The 25,017-nt window shown below is 39.2% G+C and overlaps 1 protein-coding gene across 3 annotated transcripts in view; it reads right to left on the bottom strand.

Annotated features, from left to right (window-relative positions):
* Nucleotides 1-25,017, bottom strand: part of MKX (mohawk homeobox) — a 64,790-nt gene that overhangs the window by 2,743 nt on the left and 37,030 nt on the right. For all 3 annotated transcript variants that reach the window (XM_058532691.1, XM_058532693.1, XM_058532692.1), the window contains exon 6: nucleotides 98-131. In XM_058532691.1, coding sequence (XP_058388674.1) covers nucleotides 98-131 — 34 coding nt within the window. The remainder of the gene's footprint in view (nucleotides 1-97; nucleotides 132-25,017) is intronic.

The following is a 25,017-nucleotide window of genomic DNA, read 5'->3' on the forward strand; positions in this document are numbered from 1 at the left end:
AAACAGAAAGAAAATGATCAAACTCACTGTAGCGTCTGTAGAAAATGCCGTCACTGAAAAGCACAAATGGCAAATAAAAACATAGAGTATGCCTCACCTGTCACCTTTATTGGATCCATTTTCCAGAGTGTCTGTAAAGAAAAGCAAAATTTCAATTATTTTTTTTCTTTCTTTTTTATTCCCAAGAGTTTCATCATTAATTCCCAGGAATAAAAGTTTATCGGGAAATATGGCTGAAAATTTTTTTTCCACAAAGATCAAGTAGTTTAAATTAAGATGCAAAAAAAATCTCTTTGCAAAGAATTAGGAATAAGAAGAGAACAGGTAATAAAGAATAAAAAGTAGCTTTCAGAAATATACAAAAAGTGAGGTGAATTTATTCTGAGAAATTGGGCCTTTTCATGAGGAGGCAAATGGTTTCGGGAAAAGAGTGCTGACTCTCCCTGGGGCCAGGTTCTGATCTCACCCCACCACTCATCTGCTGTGCCCTTTGGGGAGATTATGATGCCCTCCAGTGTCCGCGATGCAGTTTCCTCAACTATAAAATAAGGGAGTTCCTAGAGAATCTTCAGGGTGCCTCTGGCTATGGTTTCATGGGAATCAAACCGTCATCTCAGAAAAAAGACTGGTAAATAGTTCCCTCTCGCTAGTTACCAAATGAGTAACAGACCCAATGCTGACAGTAACACAGGATTTCCTGGCAGATTAAAATGAGCAGGCACCAGTCTTCAAGCTCCAAACAAACTCCACATCCTGCTGTTGCAGGAAATGAAAGGGTACGAGCTTTCGCTTCTGCACTCTCACCTTTGGTTTAGACTCGTCACTCAGAACACTAATGTCCACCAATACCACTTCCATAGAAAGAAAGATGAAATGGGTTCTTGATTTTGATTAAATCTCCCTAGGTAGCCCCTTTGGCTAAAGAATATGGTATTGGAAACATAAAAATAGACATAGTGGAGGGAAAGATGCATGCAGGGTAAAGAGAGGCAACCAGCATGCGCAGTAAGAGGGGACAGAGGAGTGGGGCTGAGACTCCCCATCAGCCTATGAGACTCCAACCCAGAGAGTGGTTAAGTCACCATCACCACCATCATCAACAACCACCACCATCACCGAGTAGCACGGAGTGAGGCACTGCCCACATAGGAAACATGAAAACACAATGTTTGCTCAAGGCCCTATTCTAGTTATATGGCCTTTAAAAAGTTGTCTTTTCCTGCCCTCCATCCTCTCCTTTTCTTTTACCTCCCCCAACCCAATATTTCTGAAGGCAATATCTTTTTCTCTGTACTGCTCAAGGCTAGTTAAGCCATGCAGCACGGTTTCCAGTTCTGGACTCTAAGGGAGTCATGGAACTAGAAGAGACTTGAGAAAAAGAACATCAATGTGTCATAATATAGTCCAACCAGGGCAAAATTTCCCAGGGAAGATATGGCAAGAGAAAATAATTACATGACGCTGTTGAGAAGGCAGCTAAATTTTGATGCCCTCTATGAATGAAAAGAATTGGGAAAGCCTGTTAACACATCCTGAGTCAGGCATTACAGTGTAGACCAGGAGACAACACTGGGTCACTATGAGCTCTTTGCATAACCCCTCACCTGGGGACCCAGGCAGCTTAAAAAAAAGGCAAGGAAACGAGACAAAACAAAAGCACTTAGTGAACAAATGACAAGGTTTTTATGAAGAATAAAGGAGATAATGTGTGCCTGGCCCCAAATGGAACAACAAATGTTAGTTCCTTTCTTTGGTCTCCTTTCATTTTAGGTATCCTTTGGGAGATAACTGGATCTGTGAGTGGCTGGCTGGTCACCCTCTGGATCTCCTGGCCCCTACTAGTTCAGCCTGGATGGTTAGCTACATCTCTGCTGCTTTTGATAATTTTGGAATTATAATATTACTTATGTAAATGGAGGAGAAGAATGACAACCTTCAATTCACAGAACTCTGACAATCCTAGTGCACAGATCACTTCCTATGTACCAGGCACTATTCTAAGCACTTTGTGTCTTAGCTTATTTAGTATCACTGGCTCTGTGTATGTCCATTAAATCATTCTTTGTTTAGTACTATTATCTATAAATCTTCACTCAGTAATGACAGAGACATGGCGCTACCAGAACAGAGAACAAGTCAAGGCCTTTGTTTAGAAGGAGGAAAGCCAGCAACATTGGACATTTTACAGAGAAAAAAAATGAGTTAGGCCTTTGCTCCATTTTGCCCACAAATTGCAACAATTCTGTTGCCAAAGTGAAGCAATAGGTTATGGAGATATTTATTCAATGGAAAGACTTGGCAAAAGCAGAATAAGTTCCACGAAGCTTAAAGAACATTAAGGGAAATAACAAGACAGAATTTAGAAAAGACCATGTAACTGGCGCTCTGGCTCATGAGCAGAGCACCCTCACACATACAAAGGGGGCCAGAATCAGGGTCCCACCCGAATCGTCAACCTGAGAGCGAGCACTGCACACACAACAAGAAGGAAGCCTGTGGCTATCGGGTATGTGATGGGTTAGAGAACCCAGAAATGCCATAAATGAGTGGAGCCTGGATGTGGAAGGAGAACATGTAACTCACTGTTAGGTCCATGGAGAGCTTCTATTTCAGATGAAGAGTGAACTTGTCTGTCCCGCAGCCCATGAACGGCTGGACGCAGCTAGCAGCACTCCCTGTGGCTGCCTGCTTGAACTCATTCCACTGGGAAACAAGTTTACTACAGCCAACTGCGAAATTATAAAATTCTGCTTACTCCTTGGGTGTATGTGTTTTACAGTTTGGTGCCTATGAAAATACCTTTGAAGTCTAAAAACACAGACTCTGATCCCCGTTCGAGTAGTCCTAATTAGCTTCATGAATTTCAACAATGTACTCGGCAGTATTCAAAAGACTGAATTCTATATTTTATTTCTAAGGCAGATGGGCACGTTCCATGTCACTGGGTGTGGATTCAGGTACCTCTCCCAGCAACAGAAGGAAAGATTCATAAACAGTAATGAATAGAAGAAACATTTTGCTTCTCCATCAATAGTCAATGCTAAAAACACAGTATGTTAACAAAGCTCGGTGTCAAAGATTTCAAACCGCCCAGAAAAAGCTGACTATTGCCACTCTGAGGGGGCTCTCTGTGTCCAGGGTGCTTTTGGTTCAAAACATAAACTGGTGTTAGAAGGGCACGCTTTCCCTGTTGCTGTTATTGGTGGGCTGCCGTGTCACTAGGATATTATGTGTCCAAGAGCCACCTCCTGCAGAGTGGTGTGTTCTAGTTCCCAGAAGAACTAGCAAAAGGAAGATAGCAAACAGGGGCCCTTTTACTCGTAAACATTTGTGCTTTTGTAGGAAAGCAAAGGACTATAAAGATCTGGGAGTTTGGAGAGATTTTTTTTCTAGTCGTTATGCTGGGGAAATGCCCCAGCTATTTTAGAGAACTGATATCATTTGAGAGGAACTCAGAAAATTTACAATTCACCCATTATATTAAATACTTGTATTACATATGAAGTTTTTTTTTCTTATGCTCTTTTCCTTTGAAGTATGAACTTGCCGTCTCTTATCTGGTTTAAGTATTTTGTGTTTTTTCAGCCAATAGTCAATATTTACGGAGTGGTGGGTCTATTGACCCATTCCCAGGGCTCAGGGGGCTCACACCACATCTGCCCACTCCAGACAGGTGGTCTCACTGGCTCCCCTTCGGAAGTGGCACCCAGCAGCTCAAGAAACAATCTGACAGGAGAAGGAAGGATTCTGAATGCTGCTGAAGAGAGAGAAATCAGAAGTCTGAGCTAGAGCAGACGTTTCACTGCTGTTAATTAACATGCACAGACTTGGGGTCTGACTGCCCTACATTCGGCCCAGCTGTATCTCTTACTCTGCAAGTAGCCTGGCTCAGCCTCTCCCAAGTCTGAGCTAAAATGCCTTTTTAGATTCTAAGGTTCCAAAAATCAGCTACGCTGTCAATTACCATAAAAGCAACTGGTTGGCAGGAACAACTTACTGAACCAGCCAAAGGAGTGTGTTTTAAGACCAAAAAAGAAAAGGAAAGAAAAAAAGAGGTGCATAGTTAGAAAAATCTTGCATGCTGCAAAACCCAAACCATGTTGAAAGTTAAAGTGGGGTTATCCTCAGTTTGGACATATGTTTCCTTATAAAGTTAAGTAGAGAAACAATTATATAGAAAATTCAGTTCTACTGCACCTCGAGATGTGTAAGCACAAAGCTCTCTGGGCAAAGCGTCCATTCAACTTTGATAAATGCAATTTAGAGACGTTAATTCTGATACATATTCCTGAAGTAATATGTATACTCATAAAAGAGACTAAAATACAGCCAAATCTTTTGCTCCGAGATTTTTTTCAAATCCAATCAATAAGCCCCAAAGTTAGGAATGTTCTTAAATATTCCACAAAAATACTACTCACACACTGAAATGTAAATAAAATAAAAAATATGAGTATTTTAAATTAATCTAAAACTCATAAATTATATGTTTCTCTAAATTAGAATGGAGAGAGAGCTCCAGACGCCTGACAACTGCACTTCCTCACACTCAGTTTTGGGGCTGTTACTGGTGACAGCAGGTGTGGACAGCCAGCATTTAGGGTGTTTCTGATCTCAGAGGTCCTGAGAGCCCCCAGGACCCCAGATCAGTTTCTGGAGTTATTTACATACTTGGAACAAGTGAGATAAAGAACAAGATTCTGGTGAGTAGGGCAGATATAAAACCTCACTGAAGACTTTGAAATATGGATTGCTCCAAATTTGCAGGACTTACGTCAATGGACAAGCGATCCCCTGCCCCCATCACCCGGTCTCTCTCTCTCTGTTTCCCCAGGCACTAGATCCAGGCCGGGCTCACCTACACACCTACAGACTGGTTCCACTGTGGCTCTATGTTCCTTTCCTTTGAAAAAAGCATTTGTTGTTTTTCTCTAACAAGAAAGTAATATAGGTTCATGGCCAAAAATCTAGGAAAAGGTGTAAAAGAGAAAATAAAGGGCCTTTAGGGATAACTAATGTTAATATTTGGGATCTGGCCTTCCAAGCAAGTTTATATACAATTTTTTAAAGGGGGTCATTCTTGTACATGTTTCATGCCTTGGTTTTTCCACTGAACTTCTACTTTCGCCTTACTCTTTGTTAATAAATAAGATAATAATTTACCATTTGGCCTTTCCTGACGTGGCAGTGGTTTTTGCCTGTGAAACAGAAACAGCTTGAAAGAAGTCAAAATCCAGCTTCATCCAGTTTGAACTTGAATATTGAGAGACTCCAATGTTACAAGAAGGGGTTATCTTTAAAATAACAATTACTAACACTGACTGAATGCTTATTCTTACACCAGACACTATGCCAGGAACTCCACAAATGTTATCTGGGTAAGTACTTACAATCACCCTATGACACAGCACCATGGCCCTCATTTACAAATGACACTGCCACTTAGAGGGTCCAGAAACTTGCACGGGACTCAGGCGATGGGAGCTGAGACTCAGCTCCGGGTCAGCTGGCTCTGAAGGTCATGGTTTTAACGGCTGCATTCCATTATCCAAGCGATCTCTGTGGATAAAGCCACCTTCAAAGACCAGGGCAAGGCCTAATGCATTGTTTACATAGAAAGCCTGTGGAACGATAACGTATTAAACCCCTTTTCTGTACTTTTTCCTAGTATTTTAGATGATAGAGATACAAAAAAGACTCTTTTCCTCCTAATGATTTAATCTGTAATATCAAAAAATCTATCCAAATCACAGAATAGGGAATTGAAGCTCTTGAGCTCTCCTCACACGTTAATTAGGGTGACGTTTTGATAAACGTGATCTCCCTATAATCACTCTTCCGTCGCCCAGAGTGCGTTACTGCTCAGTAACTCCTGCACAGCTGCTGCTGCCTCACTTTTAGAGGAAATTTTTGTGGTTATCCTCTCTTTGGGGTAGTTAGAGTTTTTGAATGAGTAAAGATAAATCATTCTAAGTGATTTTGCCCAAAAAGGAAGGAAAAAAGACACCCAACAACCTGTAACACGTATCTGTTGGTGACTAAACTGCTTCGTCCAGTTCCACCCCCAGAAGTGGGCTCCACTTTAAAACCTGGGCATGACAGGCAGAGACTGCGACCACGCCTCGTGACCATCGAGGCTGCTCGCACTGACGAGGTATTGGAGCCTGAGTTTTGTGAGCCTTGAGATGGGGGAGCTTTGCAAGCTTTCTGAAAAGTGAGAATTATGAAATGCAACCCATGTCATCTTCATGGATGGATCTAGTTTTGGGGTTTTTTTTCCCTTTTGCAATATACTAGCTAAATTATTTATCCTAAGGCCTTAAAGAATGAGTGGCTTCCAAAATCGTTTCAGAGCCTGTAGAAAAATCTTTTCCAAAAATTAAGCCAGTGTTTCTTCCAGCTATGACCTTCACCATCTGGGCAAAGATTCTTTTCCTTCCTGCTACCTCTCATGTGGGTTGGCCCCTCACTATGGCTAATGATGCCCAGATGTCCTGGATCCACAGGGTCCCCACCTTCAGCTGTCTTTCTGTCAATGCATTGTCCCCTCTACCTGCTGCTAGAAAATAAAAATTAGAAATCACACCCTCTATTCTGGACCAACAGTGAAGAGCCCTCTGGTCAGGACAGGGGTAGGCTGACATCTCAAAGCTGTCAGGATAGCTTATATTTTCATTAACAACAACAAAACATCTTTATTCTTCCAGGAGTACCCACACCTGTGTGCAAACCTGTAAAGGTGTTGCTTGGCTCCTTATCTGTCAGGGAGCCATAGCTTTGATGGCTTTCCTTATTATGCAGATCTTAAGAACCGGAGGCTGGTGGCTCCTTATGAACTCCCAGTTGTCCTTGTTCTGGTGAAATGCACGGCTGTTCTGACCTCATCAGCCTGGGCTGGGGGACTGACAGTGTAGGAAGTGGGATTTGTAACTTTAAACTAACATTTCATTGAAGCAGGGTGCCACCCAATTATAATATCTCAACTTCACTTTCAATCTTTTTCACTAAATATATTAAATATTTTTGATGCTAAGTTATTCTGCATAGTCCCATCTACCAAGATTGCTCCTCTGTGATCTCAAAGGCTCCACCTTCCTGAAGCCTAAACAGTTCAGCCTGAAATTTCACTTTGAAGATTAGAATGCAGTCTATGGGGAGGAAATTGTTGGTGAGTGACCAGAAAGGGAGTCTGGAAATGTTAAATATTCTCATTTCTACTTTTAGCTCGTTGTTATTACCTACGAGGGTGGTCTGGTGTGAGGCACAGAGGCAGCGTAGTGCAGTGGTTGGAGCCTAGACCCAGAAACCAGACAGCAGGAGCGGGACTCCTGCTCTGCTACTTACTATCTTTGTGACACCTGGCCAGCTGCCAGACTTCTCTGTGCTTCAACTTTCTCACCTATAACATGGGGCTAATAGTACTAGACTCAGAGGGTTGTTAGGAGGATGGCATGATTTCATATTTTCTAAAATATCTAGAAGAGAACTTGAGCACATATACCAAGCACTACATAAATTCTCATAAAAAAAAAATTTACCTCCCCTCTCACTTTATTCTTTACATCTAGAACATGGGGTTGAACACAGTCACCAGAAAAATTAGTATTGTTCAGAGATTTAATATGAAAAGCATTATGTAAGGATGAAATATTTTAACTCGTAAGGATGAAATATTTTAACTCTGGGCAAAGCCCATCAGCTCAGATTAATGGATTAAGTGTGCAGAATCTATCATCTTCAAAAACAAAATGGCTTTTCTGATGCTATTTTGTGCCAAAGTACTGCGACATGCCGAGACAGAGCATTGGAGCCACATTAAAGAATATCAGCTAGCTTTAAGTGTCTAATGGATTTTGTTAGTTCATTTTCTCAAGGGGAATACTGGGGATGTTACCCAAAATGTTTCATCTATGAAAGCTATGTTTCCAGCCAAAGTCTCAGAAAATGACTTCCTAACTATGCATGAATAACGTCTGTGTGTTGCAAGGAGTATTATTGTTTGTAAAAGCACTCCTTTCTACATGCAAGTTGGGCTACTAGTTATGAAAACTGGATGGACTTATTTTGATTTTTAGCTAAACCTTAATTTTGTCCCAACATCCCAATATTGATATTCATCCTCTAAGTTCTTTAAGAGCACAAGGGCTGTTTCTCCCGAGATCAACTTTATAGCTGCCACACTGTAGTTCCAGAAGGTTGACTTGTTTAATAAATATATAGCTGAATAGAGTTAGGTTACAAAGTACTAATATGACTTCCTTCAGCAAAAAGGGCTTTTAAATGGAAAAATGTGCATTTGTAATGATCTAGAAGTTGGCTGGAATCCATGTATTTTTGAGCTCTTTAGTATCTCTGAAAAACCATCAAAAAAGTATTTTTCCTTTGATATATGAACTGCAGTGTATCTTTGAATTGGCTCACATTATTACCATGCTTTTCAAATTCCTTAAATTACCATCTCCAGAAATGACACTTCAGACTAGGAGATCTTGGTGTTAAACCTGTCTGACTGCATTAGCACCAGAAATGACACAATAACAGAGATGACGTTCACAAACTTCTTGGATCTTTCCGAAGAGTAGCAAATGACAGTTTCTCTACTGACAGTTCATCTGCTGTATTTATTAATAGAAAAGAAACATATTTTAGACATAAGATGAACAGTATTACCAGACCTTCTTCTACATTTCAAATACATTTCAATGTTCTTAATACACTTAAAATGTTAAAACTGTACTTGGCATGTCAGTGTCCTATGTTCACACATTTCTACATTTAAAGGTTCTGTGATTTTCTGCTTTTAATTTCAGAAACAGTCATTTAAAGTCTACGCTGGGGTAGGGAGGGACTTGGAAATGAAAATTGGGAAGATTTTAGCTGATGGTATTGAAGGGCAGGAGAAGTTAAAAAGGAACTAGGCATAAAGGTGGGGTAAAATGCCTTGCCATGCCTTGGCTGGAGCTGGAGGTCCAAGAGTACCCCTAGTCAAGAGGGCTTCTGACCAAGAGAATACCAAATAACCCCCCCCTCTACTTTAAGTCTTGCCAGAGGGGTCCACTCTAAAATTTGTCTGGGAATCTACATCCCAAACCATTTATTAAATTCCAATGGCATACAGATCCTATTCCACTATTATCACTTAAATTTAGAATACAAAAGATTTCTAAAATAAATTAGGGGATAAGTTGCTTAAACCTAACAAGTTGATCTGTTTGGGGGAAAACAAAAACATTTTATAGATCAAAACCCATCTCTTTGTACAATAATTTGTCTAAGCACAGATGTGTCCTAGGACCATAGGAAAACAGCTGACTCACTAGCTATGTGACCTTGGGTGAGTTATTTATGCACACTGTATCGAAGTGTCTTCACCAATAAAATGGGAATAATAATAACACCTACTTCCCAGGGGTGCTGTGAGGATTAAATGAGGTACTAAGTGGAAAGCTCTTGAAACAGTGCCTGGCACATTGTAAAGGCTATGGCATTAGGATTCCTGACGTGAAGAAGCAATGCTGTCAGTCATCCTTCATTAGTCACAGGGGCCACTCCGACTTTCACGGAGGCGCTAAGTCCCACACGGGGTTTCTACTATCACACCCTAGCCTCTAACCCATCTTCTTAGGATGCTGTAGAGGAAAGAACAAAATTCACAGGGGAACCTCTCCAAAAGACAGGTTCCTGGATCCTATCTCTGAGACTGTGATTACATAGGTCACAGATGCGGCCGAGGAACCGCATCTGAACAAGCATCCCAGGTGTTCTGATGGAGAAGGTGAAGGGGCTGCCCCATGAGAAACCCCTCTGTGGAACGTTAGAAGTAGACTGCTTTTGGTAGAGAATCCTGCTGACACTCCTGGGTGTTCATTCAAGTGTAGCAGCACGATGCACCATTTCTTTGGTACGTTTCAAAAATCGTTATGTATTCCTCTTACTCCAACAAAGGCCAAATGACAGACAAACCAAGTTCTTAAGTCTACCTTCACGTGAATAGCACATATAATATTTTTATAGGAGAATATTATTCAGAAATGGGTGACTCCAGCTTCAAAAATACTTTTTATTGTCTATTTTTGCTTTAATATGAATACCACTAAAAGGATTTTTGGGGGGCAGAGTTAAAACACTTCACTTTCTTGCCCCAGTTATTAAAATTTTTGCTGTGCTATGGCACATAATTCAGGGAGAGTCATTACAAATAGAAACTTGAGGATAAAGGAACCCAAGATTTTCATGGTAATATTTTACAGAATCCTTCAGAATAATTAAATCACCCTCCTTCTTCTAATTGGAATAGCTACAGTAATAATATACTGTTATAAGATCTGTGTTTTCTGTTTTGAAAATAAACATGTTGGCCCAGCTCTATATTGCTGTGATGGTGAGCCTTTTATTTTTGTAAAAGTCTTGTATTTTTTTTTATCTTTCCTTTGGGAAAATAGGGTGACAAATAGTAATCCACATGGGGTCATCAAAAACTAATTATTCAGCCTAACACAGAATTTTTTCTTTCTAGGGTAGGATAATAAGCTTTTATAAACTAAAGTAAACTTAGTTTCTGTTGCCCTTATTAGAATATTTTATTCAGGCCCGCCTCAAAAAGAACAGAGCATTGTTTTATTATACACTGACATACTGATGAGGTTTTACAAACAGTTTTTGGTGATTTTTAATCTTCTATTTTTACAGCAGGTAGCTGGAGCTATATGATCTCTAAAGAGAAACAGGGATAAGGGGTACGGGACCGCCATGCAAACAACTTGGCAACCACTAAGACCCAAATCACTAAAATAGAGCGCAGGATGCTGAATCTAATTGTGAAGGAGGCTTGAGAGGGTCCTGTCTAGGCCTGCTGATGGCTTTGCTTTTGAACAGCAGCAGAAAGTCAGAGCACTTGGGATCAAAGGGCTGGAGAGGACCAAAGCGCTAATGGTAGTCATCTTGAAGCCCAGGGACAGGCGGTGCACGGAGAGCGACTCCTGGCTGGGTGTCTGCTGGAGGGTGAGCTGAGTTCATTCCATCCCCAGAGCATGCGGGGTCATCCTGTGCTGGGACCACTGCTGCCAACGCCTACCCAAATTAGACGTAGCAAGTCTACTAAAATAATAAGGCTCCACACTGCAGCCTGTAGAAGGTAATATTTAGGAGAGGTATTTCTATGGGCATCACAAGATATTAAAAATACAGTACTAAACATGAAGCAAAGAAACCACAGAGAAAGAAAGAGCAAGCACCGTTAGGATCTTAGATTAAAAACATACCAGAGCTCAGTGACTACCAAGAAAGAAGGAGAACGAGTATAATATACAGGAAAGTTCTTGCAGAGCCATTTCATGGAAATTTAAATAAAAAGAATGGCATGTTCACACAATATAAATATATTTAAATGCAAGCAGCTGCCATACATACTGTCTTACAAATGTTATATGCTGTTACAAGTAAATAAGACACCTCAAAAATAAAAGGGAGGGGCCAGTCTGGTGACATAGTGGTTAAGTTCGAGCCTTCCCCTTGGGTGTCCCAGGGTTCTATCCGCTTCGGATCCTGGGCATGGACCTACTCACCGCTCATCAAGCCATGTTGAGGCGGCATCCCACATAAAAGAACTAGAAGGACCTACAACTAGGATATACAACTATGTACTGGGGCTTTGGGGAGAAAAAAGAAAAAAAAAAAAAAAGAGGAAGATTGACAACAGATGTTAGCTTAGGGCCAATCTTCCTCAAAAAATAAAATAAAAGGGAAAAGATTTTTGTTGTAGACATTAAAAATGATTGATTTAGAGAAAGGGACAATGAACCTAACAATTTTTTTGGACTAAAAGCAAGCCTCTGCTATTCCTTATATTTTCTACCCTTTCCCATACTTTTTGATGACTTAGAGAGAAATGTAGTATTTTAACAATCAATAATATAAACCAATTTTAAATGAGAGAGAGTGAGAGGGAAAGGCAGAAAGCTGTGCAAAAAAGGAAAGAAAGCAAAAATTATATTTCCAGGACAAATCAGATCCACTTATCCACACTTTTGATTTTGGTGATGGAATATACTATACATACTCAAATGCAATTTAAAAATTAAATCCTCCAATTCTAAATTCTCTCTAGACATACAGAAACAGGTGCTGAATGAACAATGAGAAGACAGTAGTTATCACCTTGAATCAAAGCATTATACAAAAGAGCCTGGCCCTCATACACAAGAGGAAACAAAGTACATGTTTTCATTAAGGAGGCACAAGAAAGTTGCCTTTCTTTTTTTGGTTATAACAGCCAGCGAAATCATACATTCCTTGCAAGATTCCCAAGCTCTTGCAGGTAAGTGGCCTTCTCCCCTCCCTAATAGATGGTGGGAGTTCTAGTTACTTTTCCACACTCAGGAGGCGGAAGAAAGAGGGGCCGGTTTAGGCCAGCCTTTGATTTGGGAGCAGAAGAGTTTCTCACAAGCAACCAAGAGCTGTGAAGTGCCCTGAACCGAGAAGTGTGCCATAGCACCATTGCTTGTGAAGTCCCCTGTTATCCCAGAGGTCTATCCAGCTAATGCACACACTCAGCTAATGCCCACCAGGAGCACACCACTCTCTGTCACGCATACGGTTTGCACATGGGTCCAAAGCCAAGGGAGCTGAAGGCATCCACCAAACATGAGAGCAGAAACCATCCTTCCCGGGCCACCCACAATGGGAGCTGAACACAAGATGTTACAAAACACACATGAAGAAGGAAGCCCTTGTTTCAGGCAGCACTTAACTACACAGCTCTCAGCATAAGACAAGAATAGGAGGTGGGAAGTTGGTCACCAAGGCTTTTTAGAAAAAAGTATTTCTCTTATTTTCCAAACTCCAAGTAACTGGATACATTATCCAGCTGATTTTCAGCTTACTTTAGGAGGTTTAAAAATCATCCTATAAGATACATCGTTTATTAGACAACATAATATGTAAATTCTTACTTGGACAAGAAGATGCACAAAAAGTACTTTCAGAGTGAAAGGAACAAGGAATTTGTATTTGTGCTGACTTATAGGAGCTCATAGAAGAAGAATAAAGAAATGAAAGATGAGCAATGAGGAAAATGCATTTAATTAATTATTCACATGACTAATCATCATCATCATCAAAATAATTGGCAGGGCTAGGAAAAGCAGAAAGTGGGTCCAGAACTGGAACAAAGATGATTATTTTTATATGGAGAAAAGAAGAAGTAATGGGAGTTGTGTAGGGCAAGTGTTGGAAGTATCTGTCAAAAGGCTGCTTTAGAAATAGGAGTCAGAGTTTATGATTAACTGAAGAATTATTCAAATGGAAATTGCATGCTAACTTGAGGAGTCTTTAGGGCACAGAGAAAGAGAATAACTAATTAGTTACTCAAATTCCTACAGCTGCTCTTTAATGGGATTCATGCCTTTTTTAGGTTTATCTCAAATTGAGAAATTGAGCACACTGGTTCATTGGTAAACAGTGCAAACTTTGAAGGGGGGATTTACTTAATCACACTTTATTCCTCCAACAGTAAGTTAGACTGGAAAGAGAGCAAATTTGGAACCAGAGAGCTTGGGGTCTGAAACTCAGTTCTGCTGCTTATTAGCATGTGGTTTGGGGCAAGTTACTTAATATCTGAGTCTCGTTTTTTTTCTCATCTGTAAAAGAGATACAAAATACTGAATAATGAGGACTGTTGTAAAAATTAGAAATAATCACTGTAAGATACTAGGTACCCAGAAATAATAAATAGCAGCTACAATTATTCCACAATTGCAAATACTCTTTTTGTAACGGCAGCAAACTTTCGATGAATGTTGAAGACCTACCTTGAAATGGAACAGATAACAAGTAATACAACAATTCAAAATAGATTTTGTATTTGAATTGTCTAAGCTAGGTCAAGGACAGCCATGTTATGTCTAGGATGCCCTAGTGTGGAAAATTCTCAAAAGAGCAAGACTGCATATTGTGGAGGCTTCTGTTTTGCAATGGCTTGGATGGAGAAGGTCACTTCAGTTGCTTAGTAGCCATAATATGCAAAATATTAGGATGGAATCTTTGATGAGAGTAAGAATGAGCACACCAAGGCAAATTCCAGGATTATGTCAGCAACTGGTCTTTTGCTGTTCATTTTTGGAGTTAGTACATGTAACCCCTTTCGGACTAGCAGCTTACACGATACTCACACAAACATATAGGTGTATTAGAGTGTTTACTCTTAATTGCTTGGAGAAAGTTTTAAATGTGAAGGTCCTTACTCAAGATAGAATGGGGCATGTGAATCTGGGGAAACAGCTTTGGAAATTCCCACTTCTTAAAAGCTGCCTCTCTAATCTCTGTTATTAAAATTTTCCTATGAAGATCTAAGTAACTGGTAGACCTATCCTTTTCATAAGGAATAAATAACTACTTAACACATATACTGTCTAAAAGACCTTAATTATATCACTGCTTTTATCCTAAACAACTTGGTATTCTTAAGTTCTCAGATTGACTGGAGTAAGAAAATACAGATTATTTCAAAGACTCTTGATATTTTTACGAAAAGACGACAATCATAAAAAAAAAGTTCTTTCTACTGTGCGGCAGAATGAGAGGAATACTCAACTTCCCTTGGTATTTCTTTGCCATCTTTGGATGCCTGGCGCTTTGATAGAGAATCCGCAACCACATTACAATGAATCTGAACTTATCTAAGTGAAAACTAAATTATCTTTTTGTGAATGTCAAATGGAAAATTATACTTTGTACACAGCATTTTATACCCCCTGCCCCTTTCTGAGCATGGTTAAGGGCCAGGTCAACTTCACACAATTCATGGTGATGATAACAATATTTATCGAGCATTCTGCAAGTTACACATGTGTAATTAATCTCATTTCCTTTTTTGGCACACTTATATCATTTTCCCCACTTTACAGTGTGGAAATTGAGACTCAGAAAAGCTGACTGACAGGTCTAAGACCAAATTGTTAGTAAACAATAGGGCTAGTACTAGAAGCCAGATCTTCTCATTTTAAACGCAGTAGAATTTGCTCTTCTCCATGTTGTCTTCCTTCACATATTCATAGGTTCATTGGTTCATTCAGCAAACACTGATTGAATGCATCTTGTGTGCCAGGCACTGTGACAGGCCAGAAATACAAATTACAAATGGGTCTCGTCCCCAAGCAGCTCAGTTTGGTAAATAAACGACAAGAGCTCAGGATGGGAAGTGCTGTGGAGCATAAAGGGGAGAGGCAATGGCAGGGGCAGGGGCTGGTGATCCTGAAAGGAGCTCCAAGGACATGATGCCCTTGGGGCAGCGGGGCAGAGGCCCTGGGCCATTGCTCCAGCAGCAAGCAGCTTCCTCCATTCATGCCGGTGGGCCCAACCAACGTTATCATTACCTGAGGGCCAAGACATGGAAAATGGGAAAGCATGGCCTGAGGTAACGATGAGCAGGAGTTACCGAAATGAAGATGGGGAAAAGCTTTCCAAGTAAAGGGAACAGCTGTGTGAAGGCACGACGTCACGCCACTGAACAACTCTGAGAAACGCTTTTTCGCGTAGCTGAAATGGATGAGGTGTGTGAAGGGGCAGTTGGGAAATTAACCAAGAGAGATCAGCAGAGGCCAGGCATTGAGGGGTTTATGGTTTGGGGTGCCAAGAGAAGGAATGTGAACTGTATCCTGAAAGGTATGGAGAACAACTAAAGGATACTTAACAGTGATATGATCAGATTTGGATTTTAGAAAGCTCCCTCTTGCCTCAGTGGAAGACTAGATTGGAGGAGCCAGGCAGGATTGTGGCAGGAACCTAAGACACAGGTGAGGAGTCCTGGGATTACGGAAGTAGCTGTGGGGAAGGCAAGGCAAGATGTAAGAGATATTAAGGCGCAGACGTGTTGAATGACTAGACGCGGTTTGGGAGCGGGAGGCAGGAGTTGGTACTGTCTCTCAGATTTCTGCCTTGGAGACTGGGTGCATGATGAAGACGGCATTCTCCGAGTTAGGGAAGAAAGGAGGAAGAGCCAGTTTCACTTTGGAGAAGGCAAGACATAATGAATTTGATTTTGATATGATGAGAGTATGAGGTGCTCTGAAGACCTTCAAGTGTGGATGTTGTCGTAATCCTAAAAACCCATGATGGAGCCCTTAACAAAAAAGAGAAAGCTGCGTTGCTGGATTCCTTAGCAACATATTTAGAAATATTTTGATATTTTTTTCTCAAAGCATTCATATTAACATGGAAATTCATCAGCATTCAGAAAAAAGAGGGATGCAAATAAATGTGAGGATGGGTCTTATATGAATCTAACTACGGAATAATATTTTAGCACACAGATCTAAATATCTTCCCATATGCTCAGCTAATATTATTCAACATGTGATTTGAAAAAAAAAGGGGGGCATACCAAAGTCTTGAAAGATGAATTATTTTAAAATCTTTATTAGTCACACACCCTTAAAACATACTGTACTTACTCAAAGAAGGAAGTGTACACCGAAGGGTAAAGGGGAAAGAAATAGTTTTCTTAAGTGACAGAACAGAAAGAGCAGAGGATCTACCTGGCTGCTAGCCAGTCAGCGAGTACTGAAAAGCTAGACATTTCAAGGCAAATTTCTACTAATCCACCTTTTACCAAAGTTCTCACTTTAAGTCCACCTTTTGACATGTAATATTTAATAGAAACTTTATTTCAAGTCACAAAGTGCCCTTAAAAGAATTTAATATTGGACTCCATACTAGGCTAAAAGAGGAAGGTATTAGGCGACTGAAAAGAAACATGTATTTGAAAAAAAGAAGAAAAAAAAAGGACTTGTGGAAAGCATAAAGCAGTTAATGAGAATTTCTATTGAAAACCGAAAGTTAATGACAATACTGTTTCTTTCCTATTCAGGACAGATGCTTCTTAAAGAATGGATAAATCTATAATAGAGTTCATTTTCTAGTGGCATTTGGAACCACAATTTTAATCTGCTGAAATGGCACAAAGACAAAAAACAAAATACAAATAAACAAAAAAATATTTTTTTGAGAAAGAAACTCCATTTCATTGGCTTCCACCCTCGCAATTTATATTCAGCTCCCTAAGGGGGAGATAACTCCCTCAGGAGGGTGGCTTTCTGTTGGGTGTATGCACGATGTAAATTTGTCTCGCATCTAAAAATTAGGACATAACAAGCTTCTAATCATCACCTGTTAATTTGAAACAAAAAGAATTCTTTTTGCCATTGAAAGCAGACTGTAGTAAAAAAGCAGCATTCTCCAAGGTCATACGCTGTTGGCAAAGCTCAAAAAAGCCTTGCAGTCCAACTTGCTTATATTCAGCTGTGTTTACTTAGACTTAAGTTGACAAAGTCTGCCTCTGATTATACTGAGCAGTCATCTGCCCACAGATAAATAGATATTACACAAACTTTTGGAGGGAATGACATTTGGCCTCCATAATTTTGGAATAATTTACTGTTGTACCCTCAACTTAAAACACCAAAATGATCCACAATATGTTTTTGGGATTGAAACATAAATATTTCATTTTACAAAGGGAGCAGTCTCTACGACCTTCATGGACATGAGGTGATGTGCTAACAAAGGATGGTACCCCTCTGGAAGGTACGGAGCAGCTCTGCACCAGGCACATTCGGGCTACATTTATTTCAGTCTTTTCAATAACCATCAAGATTTCAAGGAATTTCTGTAAATAAACTATCATTTAAAGAAAATAACTTTCCATCAATTTTTGCAACAAGTCTCTAGAACAGAACAGGCATACAAAAATAAGAGTTAACTAAATTATTTCCAGAAACTACATCTTGGAGTCATGTTGACACTCGCAGTTGAAAGCAAAAGCTCAATGTTTCACCACTATACCTTACGCTAAATGCAAAGTTTTGCTTTTGGAGCAATGCAAACCATTTCCATGCGCGGAGTCTGGTCCTCATTCCCCAGAACTGGTTCCGGCTCATTGTGCTGACCTTGCCTGCTGTTACATGTACAAAACAAAACATACACATACATGCTTTCCTCTCCAGACTAAGGTTATTTTGAAGGTGGAAGTACTTATTATATTCCCCAGTGCTCAGTCAATAAACCAACCAATCAACAGATCATTGGTGCATTTTGCTAACAGCTGGTAACACAGCAGTGAACAGGAGGGAGATGGTCTCTGTCCTCTACAGTTTATCTCACGAGAAAAATGAGAAATTGAACACATACAGTCATTTTCTAGGTTGCTCATTTTAATTTATGCAATTATGAAGAGGCTTCTCACACTGAAACTAAGATATCTTCTTCGCTGACTCCTGTTTTATTATTATTATTATTTTTGTGTGTGTGTGTGAGGAAGATCAGCCCTGAGCTAACATCTGCCAATCCTCCTCTTTTTGCCGAGGAAGACTGGCCCTGGGCTAACATCCGTGCCCATCCTCCTCCACTTTATTTGGGACGCCGCCACAGCATGGCCTGACAAGCGGTGCGTCAGTGTGCGCCCGGGATCCGAACCGGGGAACCCCGGGCCGCCGCAGCGGAGCGCGCGCACTTAACCGCTTGTGCCACCAGGCCGGCCTCCCCTGTTTTATTATTGAATTAACTCAGGGATAGAGCCCTTCATTAGGAATGGTGGTGTATTAAGGGAGCTCTGAATGAGTATTCTGCTGTGCCAGCTCCCTCTAGCAGTTCAGGCTATGTCTGCAAAGGGGTTAGTTTTTGACGGATTCATTTAATGCCTTCTATTTTGGCTTTTATTCTAATTTACTAAATTTGCTTTAGTAAGCACTCTGTAAAGTGAACTAATGTAAACGATGGTACCGCTACTGTTGGTGCAACTGACACTTGCATTTAACAAGGGTTTCCAGAAGCCTTTCCTTGTAAAGCATTGAAGAAATCGACGTACCTTATGCACATTCCCCCACTGTTCTCTCTCCTTATGCTTTTGCTTTGAGATTCACAAAAGATGATTTTATATATCCAAAATAAAAAAGGAATATGTTTTCAAATGTGCGTGCCTTTACGGTCGGCAAACAAATTCATAACGTGCTGAAGACCAGAGTGACCTCCTCGTACCAATCTCTACAAGAGGATACATTAAAGTCTCCTTAGCTTTTAACGCAAAACTGCATTCACAATCGTTCTAGAAAGGGCAGATTCCTCAGATTCGACGTGTAGTCAGAGAACTGAATCCAGGAAAATGAGGGAGTACGAAAATCTCTTCTGAAGCCCAGCCACAAGACAAAGCCAGAGGCATCTCCAAAGCCACTGATGCAACAGCAAGCCAAGCGGAGAAGGCAGCTGCTGCTCTTGGAAAAAATAACATTCACAGCTTGATACCTAGGTCTTGGGAGAGCTGAGTGAAAGAGGAAGGTAAACACAGTGGACATACATATGACCACACATCTCACTTTTCCACCATGGAGGGAGGGGCAGCGGATGTATCAGACTTCGAGTAACGAACACCCTTTAAGGAGCGGAACCACGGTAGGTGGCTTCCTACGAAGGAGAAGTACATTCGCAAATCTTATCAGATTGGACCAAAACAAAACTCTGCACAGAAACTAGTATGAAAGTTCATTTTAAAAAAGGGATACAAAAATCCTACACGTGCAAATTATTTTAGATTCAGTCAAGGCTATCAGGCGGCAGTGTTATGTCTGAGAAAGGAAGACAGCCCTCGGTATCTCCAGACACACAGTTCGTTCTCCACAACACATAATTTAACACAGAAGAAAATCTTAGCCACAGATCACTGACCAGAATTAGTTTGCAGAAGATCTGCACCTGAATCAAACTTATATGGCCCTCTCAATGTTAACCAAAGTAGAAAAAAACAAAAAAAAAAAAAAGGAAAGCTTTCACAACCAAAAATCTTGAAAAATTTCCTATATTTTCTGGTTTCATTTTTCCCAGAACTGAAACACCACAAAATAACACCACCTCAGTGCACTCACTTCCAGCTCACTCAGGAAGGGCTGAGGTACATAAACATTTTTTTATTTCACTTTTTTACAAGAAGGTGACCAACATTTTCTTAGCCTTCCAAAAGACTTCAGGTTTGGAATACATTTTGGTTAAATGTCAGCAAAGGAATTTGCTCATCGTTCAAAAAAGCACTTTTTCTTTCCAACCTTGGAATATATGTAGAAACTGAGTGGTGAATGGAATTACAAAACGGCCCAGAGCCACAAAGGGAAATCCAGTTTTACAATTCCTAAGAGTTCTGTAGGGAAGCATTCTGTAGAGAAGGAAGAGGGAGGAACAAGGGACATTTATACAGCAAGCTGATCAAGTGCTTTCACAATCATTATCAACAGCTCGGTGACAAGTAGGTATTTTTTTTCCCTCATTTTACAGATATGGAAATAAATCAGAGAAGTTAGTGATTTACTCAATGTTTCTCAGTTAGTGGTAGAGAAAAAAAATCTGCATCCAGATCTTCAAAGTCTAAAACCATAATCCGAAGACATTGATTGAAACCCAAAAGCCAGCATTGTCTGTACACAATGGGAAAATACTAGAAGTATTGCCACGAAGGTCAGAAACAAGACAAGAATGTGCACTATCATCACTATTATTTAACATTGCACTGGAGGTACAATTCAATGCAGTAAGCCAGAGACAGAAACCTATGGCAAAAATTTCCAAAAGGAGGCAAAATCATCACTATTTGCAAATAATATAACTGTATTATTAGAAAACACAAGAGAGTCAACTGAAAAACTACCAAAAATGACAAGCAAATTTATGATGGTAGCAGAGTACAATATTAACATACAGAAAGTAATGGCTTTTTCATACAAAAAACAACAATCAGTTAGAAAAATGTGATGGAAGAAGGGACCCTACTTACACAAGAAAACAACAAAAAGATAAAATACCTAGGAACAAATTTAACAAGAAATGTGCAAGATCTATTTAGAACATTTGAAAACACTACTAATGGCCACAAAAGAAGATATGAACAGACGAACCAAAGTTTTAGATAAAATGATTCTACATCCTAAAAATATCAGTTTCCTATAATTAATTCATAAATGTAACACAATCCCAATAAAAATAACAAAAGATTTTTTTCTGAGTAGACAAGTTGATCCTAAAGTTAATATGGAAAAATAAACAAGCAAACAGCTAGAAAAACTATGAAAAAAGAAGAATAATGAGGGAAAATAAGCACAGCTAGATATTAAACATATTCTAAAGCTTCAGTAATCAAAATACTGTGGGATTGGAGCATGAGTAAAAGGAAAAATCAATAGAGGAGAATAGAAAGATAAGATGGACTCAATTTAAAATGTGGTTATTTTCAACTACAGAGGGAGGAGAAAGACAAATTGATCATAAATGGCACTAGGATAACTCAGTAGCTATATGGTGAAAAATAAAGTTGGATATTTTCTTCATACCACATTATACCATATTTCAAACTAAGAGACATTCCAAATAGATAAAAGATTTAAGGTAAAAATTGAGACTCATAGACACACTAGAAGAAAACCTGGGACACTCCCTTTTAAGTTTTGAAGTGAGGAAGTTCTCTCTATCACATAAAATCTAGAAGTCATAAAAAGAAAGATTGATAAATGTAATTACCTCTTTTTTAAAGGCTACATGGGGAAAAATCAAAAGGAAAATCAAAGCATATAAAACTAATTGGGGCAAAATATTTGTTACTCACAAATATCACAGGCTAACCTTCCTACTTCATAAAGTGCTCCTCAAATTAATAAAACATTATCAACAAGAGAGTCCATAGCAAAAAGAATATGAATATATAGAAAAAAGGGAATTTTGTTACAGGCTTATTTCACTTAGAATAACGTCTTCAAGGTTCACCCATTTTGTAGCATGTGTTGAATTTCCTTCCTTTTTAAGGCTGAATACTATTCCATTATATGTATATACCACATTTTGTTTATCCATTCATCTGTCAACAGATACTTGAGTTGCTTCTACTTTTTGGCTACTGTGAACAATACTATTATGAATGTGGGTCATACAAATATCTGTTTGAGTCTCTGATTTCAGTTCTTTTGGGTATATATCCAGAAGTGGAATTGCTGGATCCTATGATAATTCTATTTTTAATTTTTTGAGGAACTGCCAGACTGCTTTCCATAGTGGCTGCTCTATTTTACATTCCCACCAGCAGTGCACAAGGGTTCCAATTTTTCCACATCCTTGACAACACCTGTTAGTTTCTGTTTTTTTTAATAATAGCCATCCTAATAGGTGTGAAGTGGTATCTCGTGGTTTTGACTTGCATTTCTCTAATGATTAGTAATGCTGAGCATCTTTTCATGTGCTTATTGGCCATTTGTGTATCTTCTTTGGAGAAATGTCTACTCAAGTCCTTTTCCCATTTTTTAATTGAGTTATTTGTTTTTTGTTATTGAGTTAAATAGTTTACCTTTTATATAAAACGGGGGAAAATAAGAATTTACATTCATATTTGCTCTTAAATACATATAGAATTTCTGTAAGGATATATTAAAAGTTAAATTTTTTAAAAATGTACTTAGACGAGATCCCTCTGTTATATATTGTATAGTATCCTGTATTTATTTATAACATTTGGCACACTTTGTTCAATGTTTGTCTTCCACAATATACTGTCTGTCATGTTCATTGTTTTAGCTCCAGTACCTAGCAGAAAGGATCCTCAGTGATTACTTGTTAACAGACTAACTGATGGAGAGAGAGTAATTTATCACATTAGAACACATAACGTGACTAGGATGCTAAACTGTAGGATCACAAAAGAGTAGTCACATTGGAAAGCAGAAAGAAAGGCCTCAGGCAGTTAGGGGGCTCAGGGCTGCGTTAGGACTTCTGTGTGTTCTAGGTCGTTTTGCCTTTGTGGACCCTTTCCTCCATAAAAGGATATTAAAATTATATTTTACAACTACATCAATATATAGACATATATAATCTAGGCTTATTATATATTATTATTATGTTCATTTTTCTTTTGATTTTAGAAGAAATTAAAATAAAAGCATTTTCATGGGTCCTGGCTGTGCTACTGTGCATAGTGGGAAGCTGGCCCTGGGTGAGGGAACCAAGGAAAAACTAGTAGATGTGAAGTTTTCTTAAAGAAAGCAGACCTATGATGCCAAAGGCGGTGGTCCTGGGGGATTAGGAGGCAAATGAAGATGCGGGAACCCAGCATACACTAAAAGAGGTAAAAGAAACATGAAAATTCAACTATCTCGAGGCTCATCTTCCCTGGTTCCACACCACCGTTTCTCCATCCTCTCTGACAATTACTTGCCACAGCACTTGGCATCCACTGGCACTAAATATGGGCTAATTCTGCAAAACTAACTTAATAAGTTTTGAATTTCAAAGAAAAAGAAAATAGAACTACCCTAAATGTTCTTCTGGTTAATCCACTTGTATTTTCAAGGGAAATTTATTTTTAAAAAAAAAAACATGTTTTTCTAAATAGAAGCTTATATCCTATTTAAAAAATTCTGTTTGAAAGCATAGTGACTCATGTCGTCCATGTACAGATTAAATTAAACTGGCCTCTTCATTATTCTATCAGAAATGAGCAGGTTAAACCAATGTCAACTTTGTACCCTTAAAAAAATGGGAGAGTGGATGATACTGGCCTTTATAAATTTTCTAAATAATTTTCTCCTATATCCTGTCCCTGAAGATGGAAGTTATTACCTCTCTTCATTGATTTAAAGAAATTTTTTTAAAACTTAAGAAATACTTCCAATCAGAGAACATTAAAGTATTTAACAGCTGGTATGGCATGTACACCAACCAATTAGAAGAGATGTTGGCCGTAAAGATAGGGACCACTGGTGCATACTGCCCAATATTTAACACCTCGCTGTAGAAAAAGCTTTGCTTCCAACTTCATGTTTTTTTCCTGATTTAGTTCACTCCCCCCACAAGGCCTTTTATCACATACCCGAATCTAGAGGACCTATATTTTTCCTGTGCATCATTCATTTATTTGTCCATTCATTCATCTATGCATTTCCTTATCCCTTTAACACACATAAAAACCAACTATACACCAGATGTGTTGGGTCCTGTGGATGAATGAGACAGAATCTATATTGCAGGGGAGTCACGATCTAATGAGGGCAACAAATTAGTTCTTTTCTTCACACTGATTTTCTGGTACATCTGGTAACAATAACAAAACAAAGGTGAGCTGATACCTGGACATAGCTCTATGCCATATGCACGAATGACTGTGAAGATAGGGTTTCTTTAAGATTAGGATTCTGTGCTCCTCTGGAGACGGAATGAAGGAAGATCAGCCAATTTTCAGCCAAATGGAACTTTGACTTTCTTCTCTTTCATGCCTCTTCCTCCATATCTAGGAGTTGTAATAAGAAGCTCTTTCCCTAACTTGCTCCCACCACCACCACTAAGGCATTGTTGTCTACTAGAATTAGGATGTGAGCTACACATGCAAACCACATACACAATGTTAAATATTCTAGTAGACATACTTAAAAATGTAAAAAACAAAAGATAAAATTATTTTGATAACATTTTTTAACTCAATATAGCCAAAATATTATCATTTCAACATGTAATCAATATAAAAATTATCAATGAGATATTTTCCATGCTTTTTCCCCCAATATATTTAAACACATCTCAATTTGGACTAGTCACATTTCAAGTGCTCAACTGTCTCATGTGGCTAGTGGCTACCATATTGGACAGCACAGTTCTAAGCGACTCTAGACAGAATGGACACATGGACCACTCTATGAAACATTCCTTAAATCTCAGAGTGATACAGTGAATTCTGAGGGATCTTCAAAAGTACAGAAATGTCCATAATTTTCTATAGAACTTATGAAACTGGAGATTCCTAGAACTGTCCTACAATGAAAAAGTTGAAGATAAGTTAGGGCTTGATTTATGGCCATATATTTTGATTCCTATTCTTAACCCCTGGTTTAAAGGAAGCTCTTATTCTGGATTCACTAGTAATTGATCACAATGACCAGATCCCCCTCTCACAAGCTCATCTTTGGTTTCTGCATTAGCATGAAAAGGAAATATTCCTCGACATTGGTG

Source organism: Diceros bicornis, chromosome 36 (genome assembly GCF_020826845.1).
Source record: "Diceros bicornis minor isolate mBicDic1 chromosome 36, mDicBic1.mat.cur, whole genome shotgun sequence".
Lineage (NCBI taxonomy): Eukaryota > Metazoa > Chordata > Mammalia > Perissodactyla > Rhinocerotidae > Diceros > Diceros bicornis.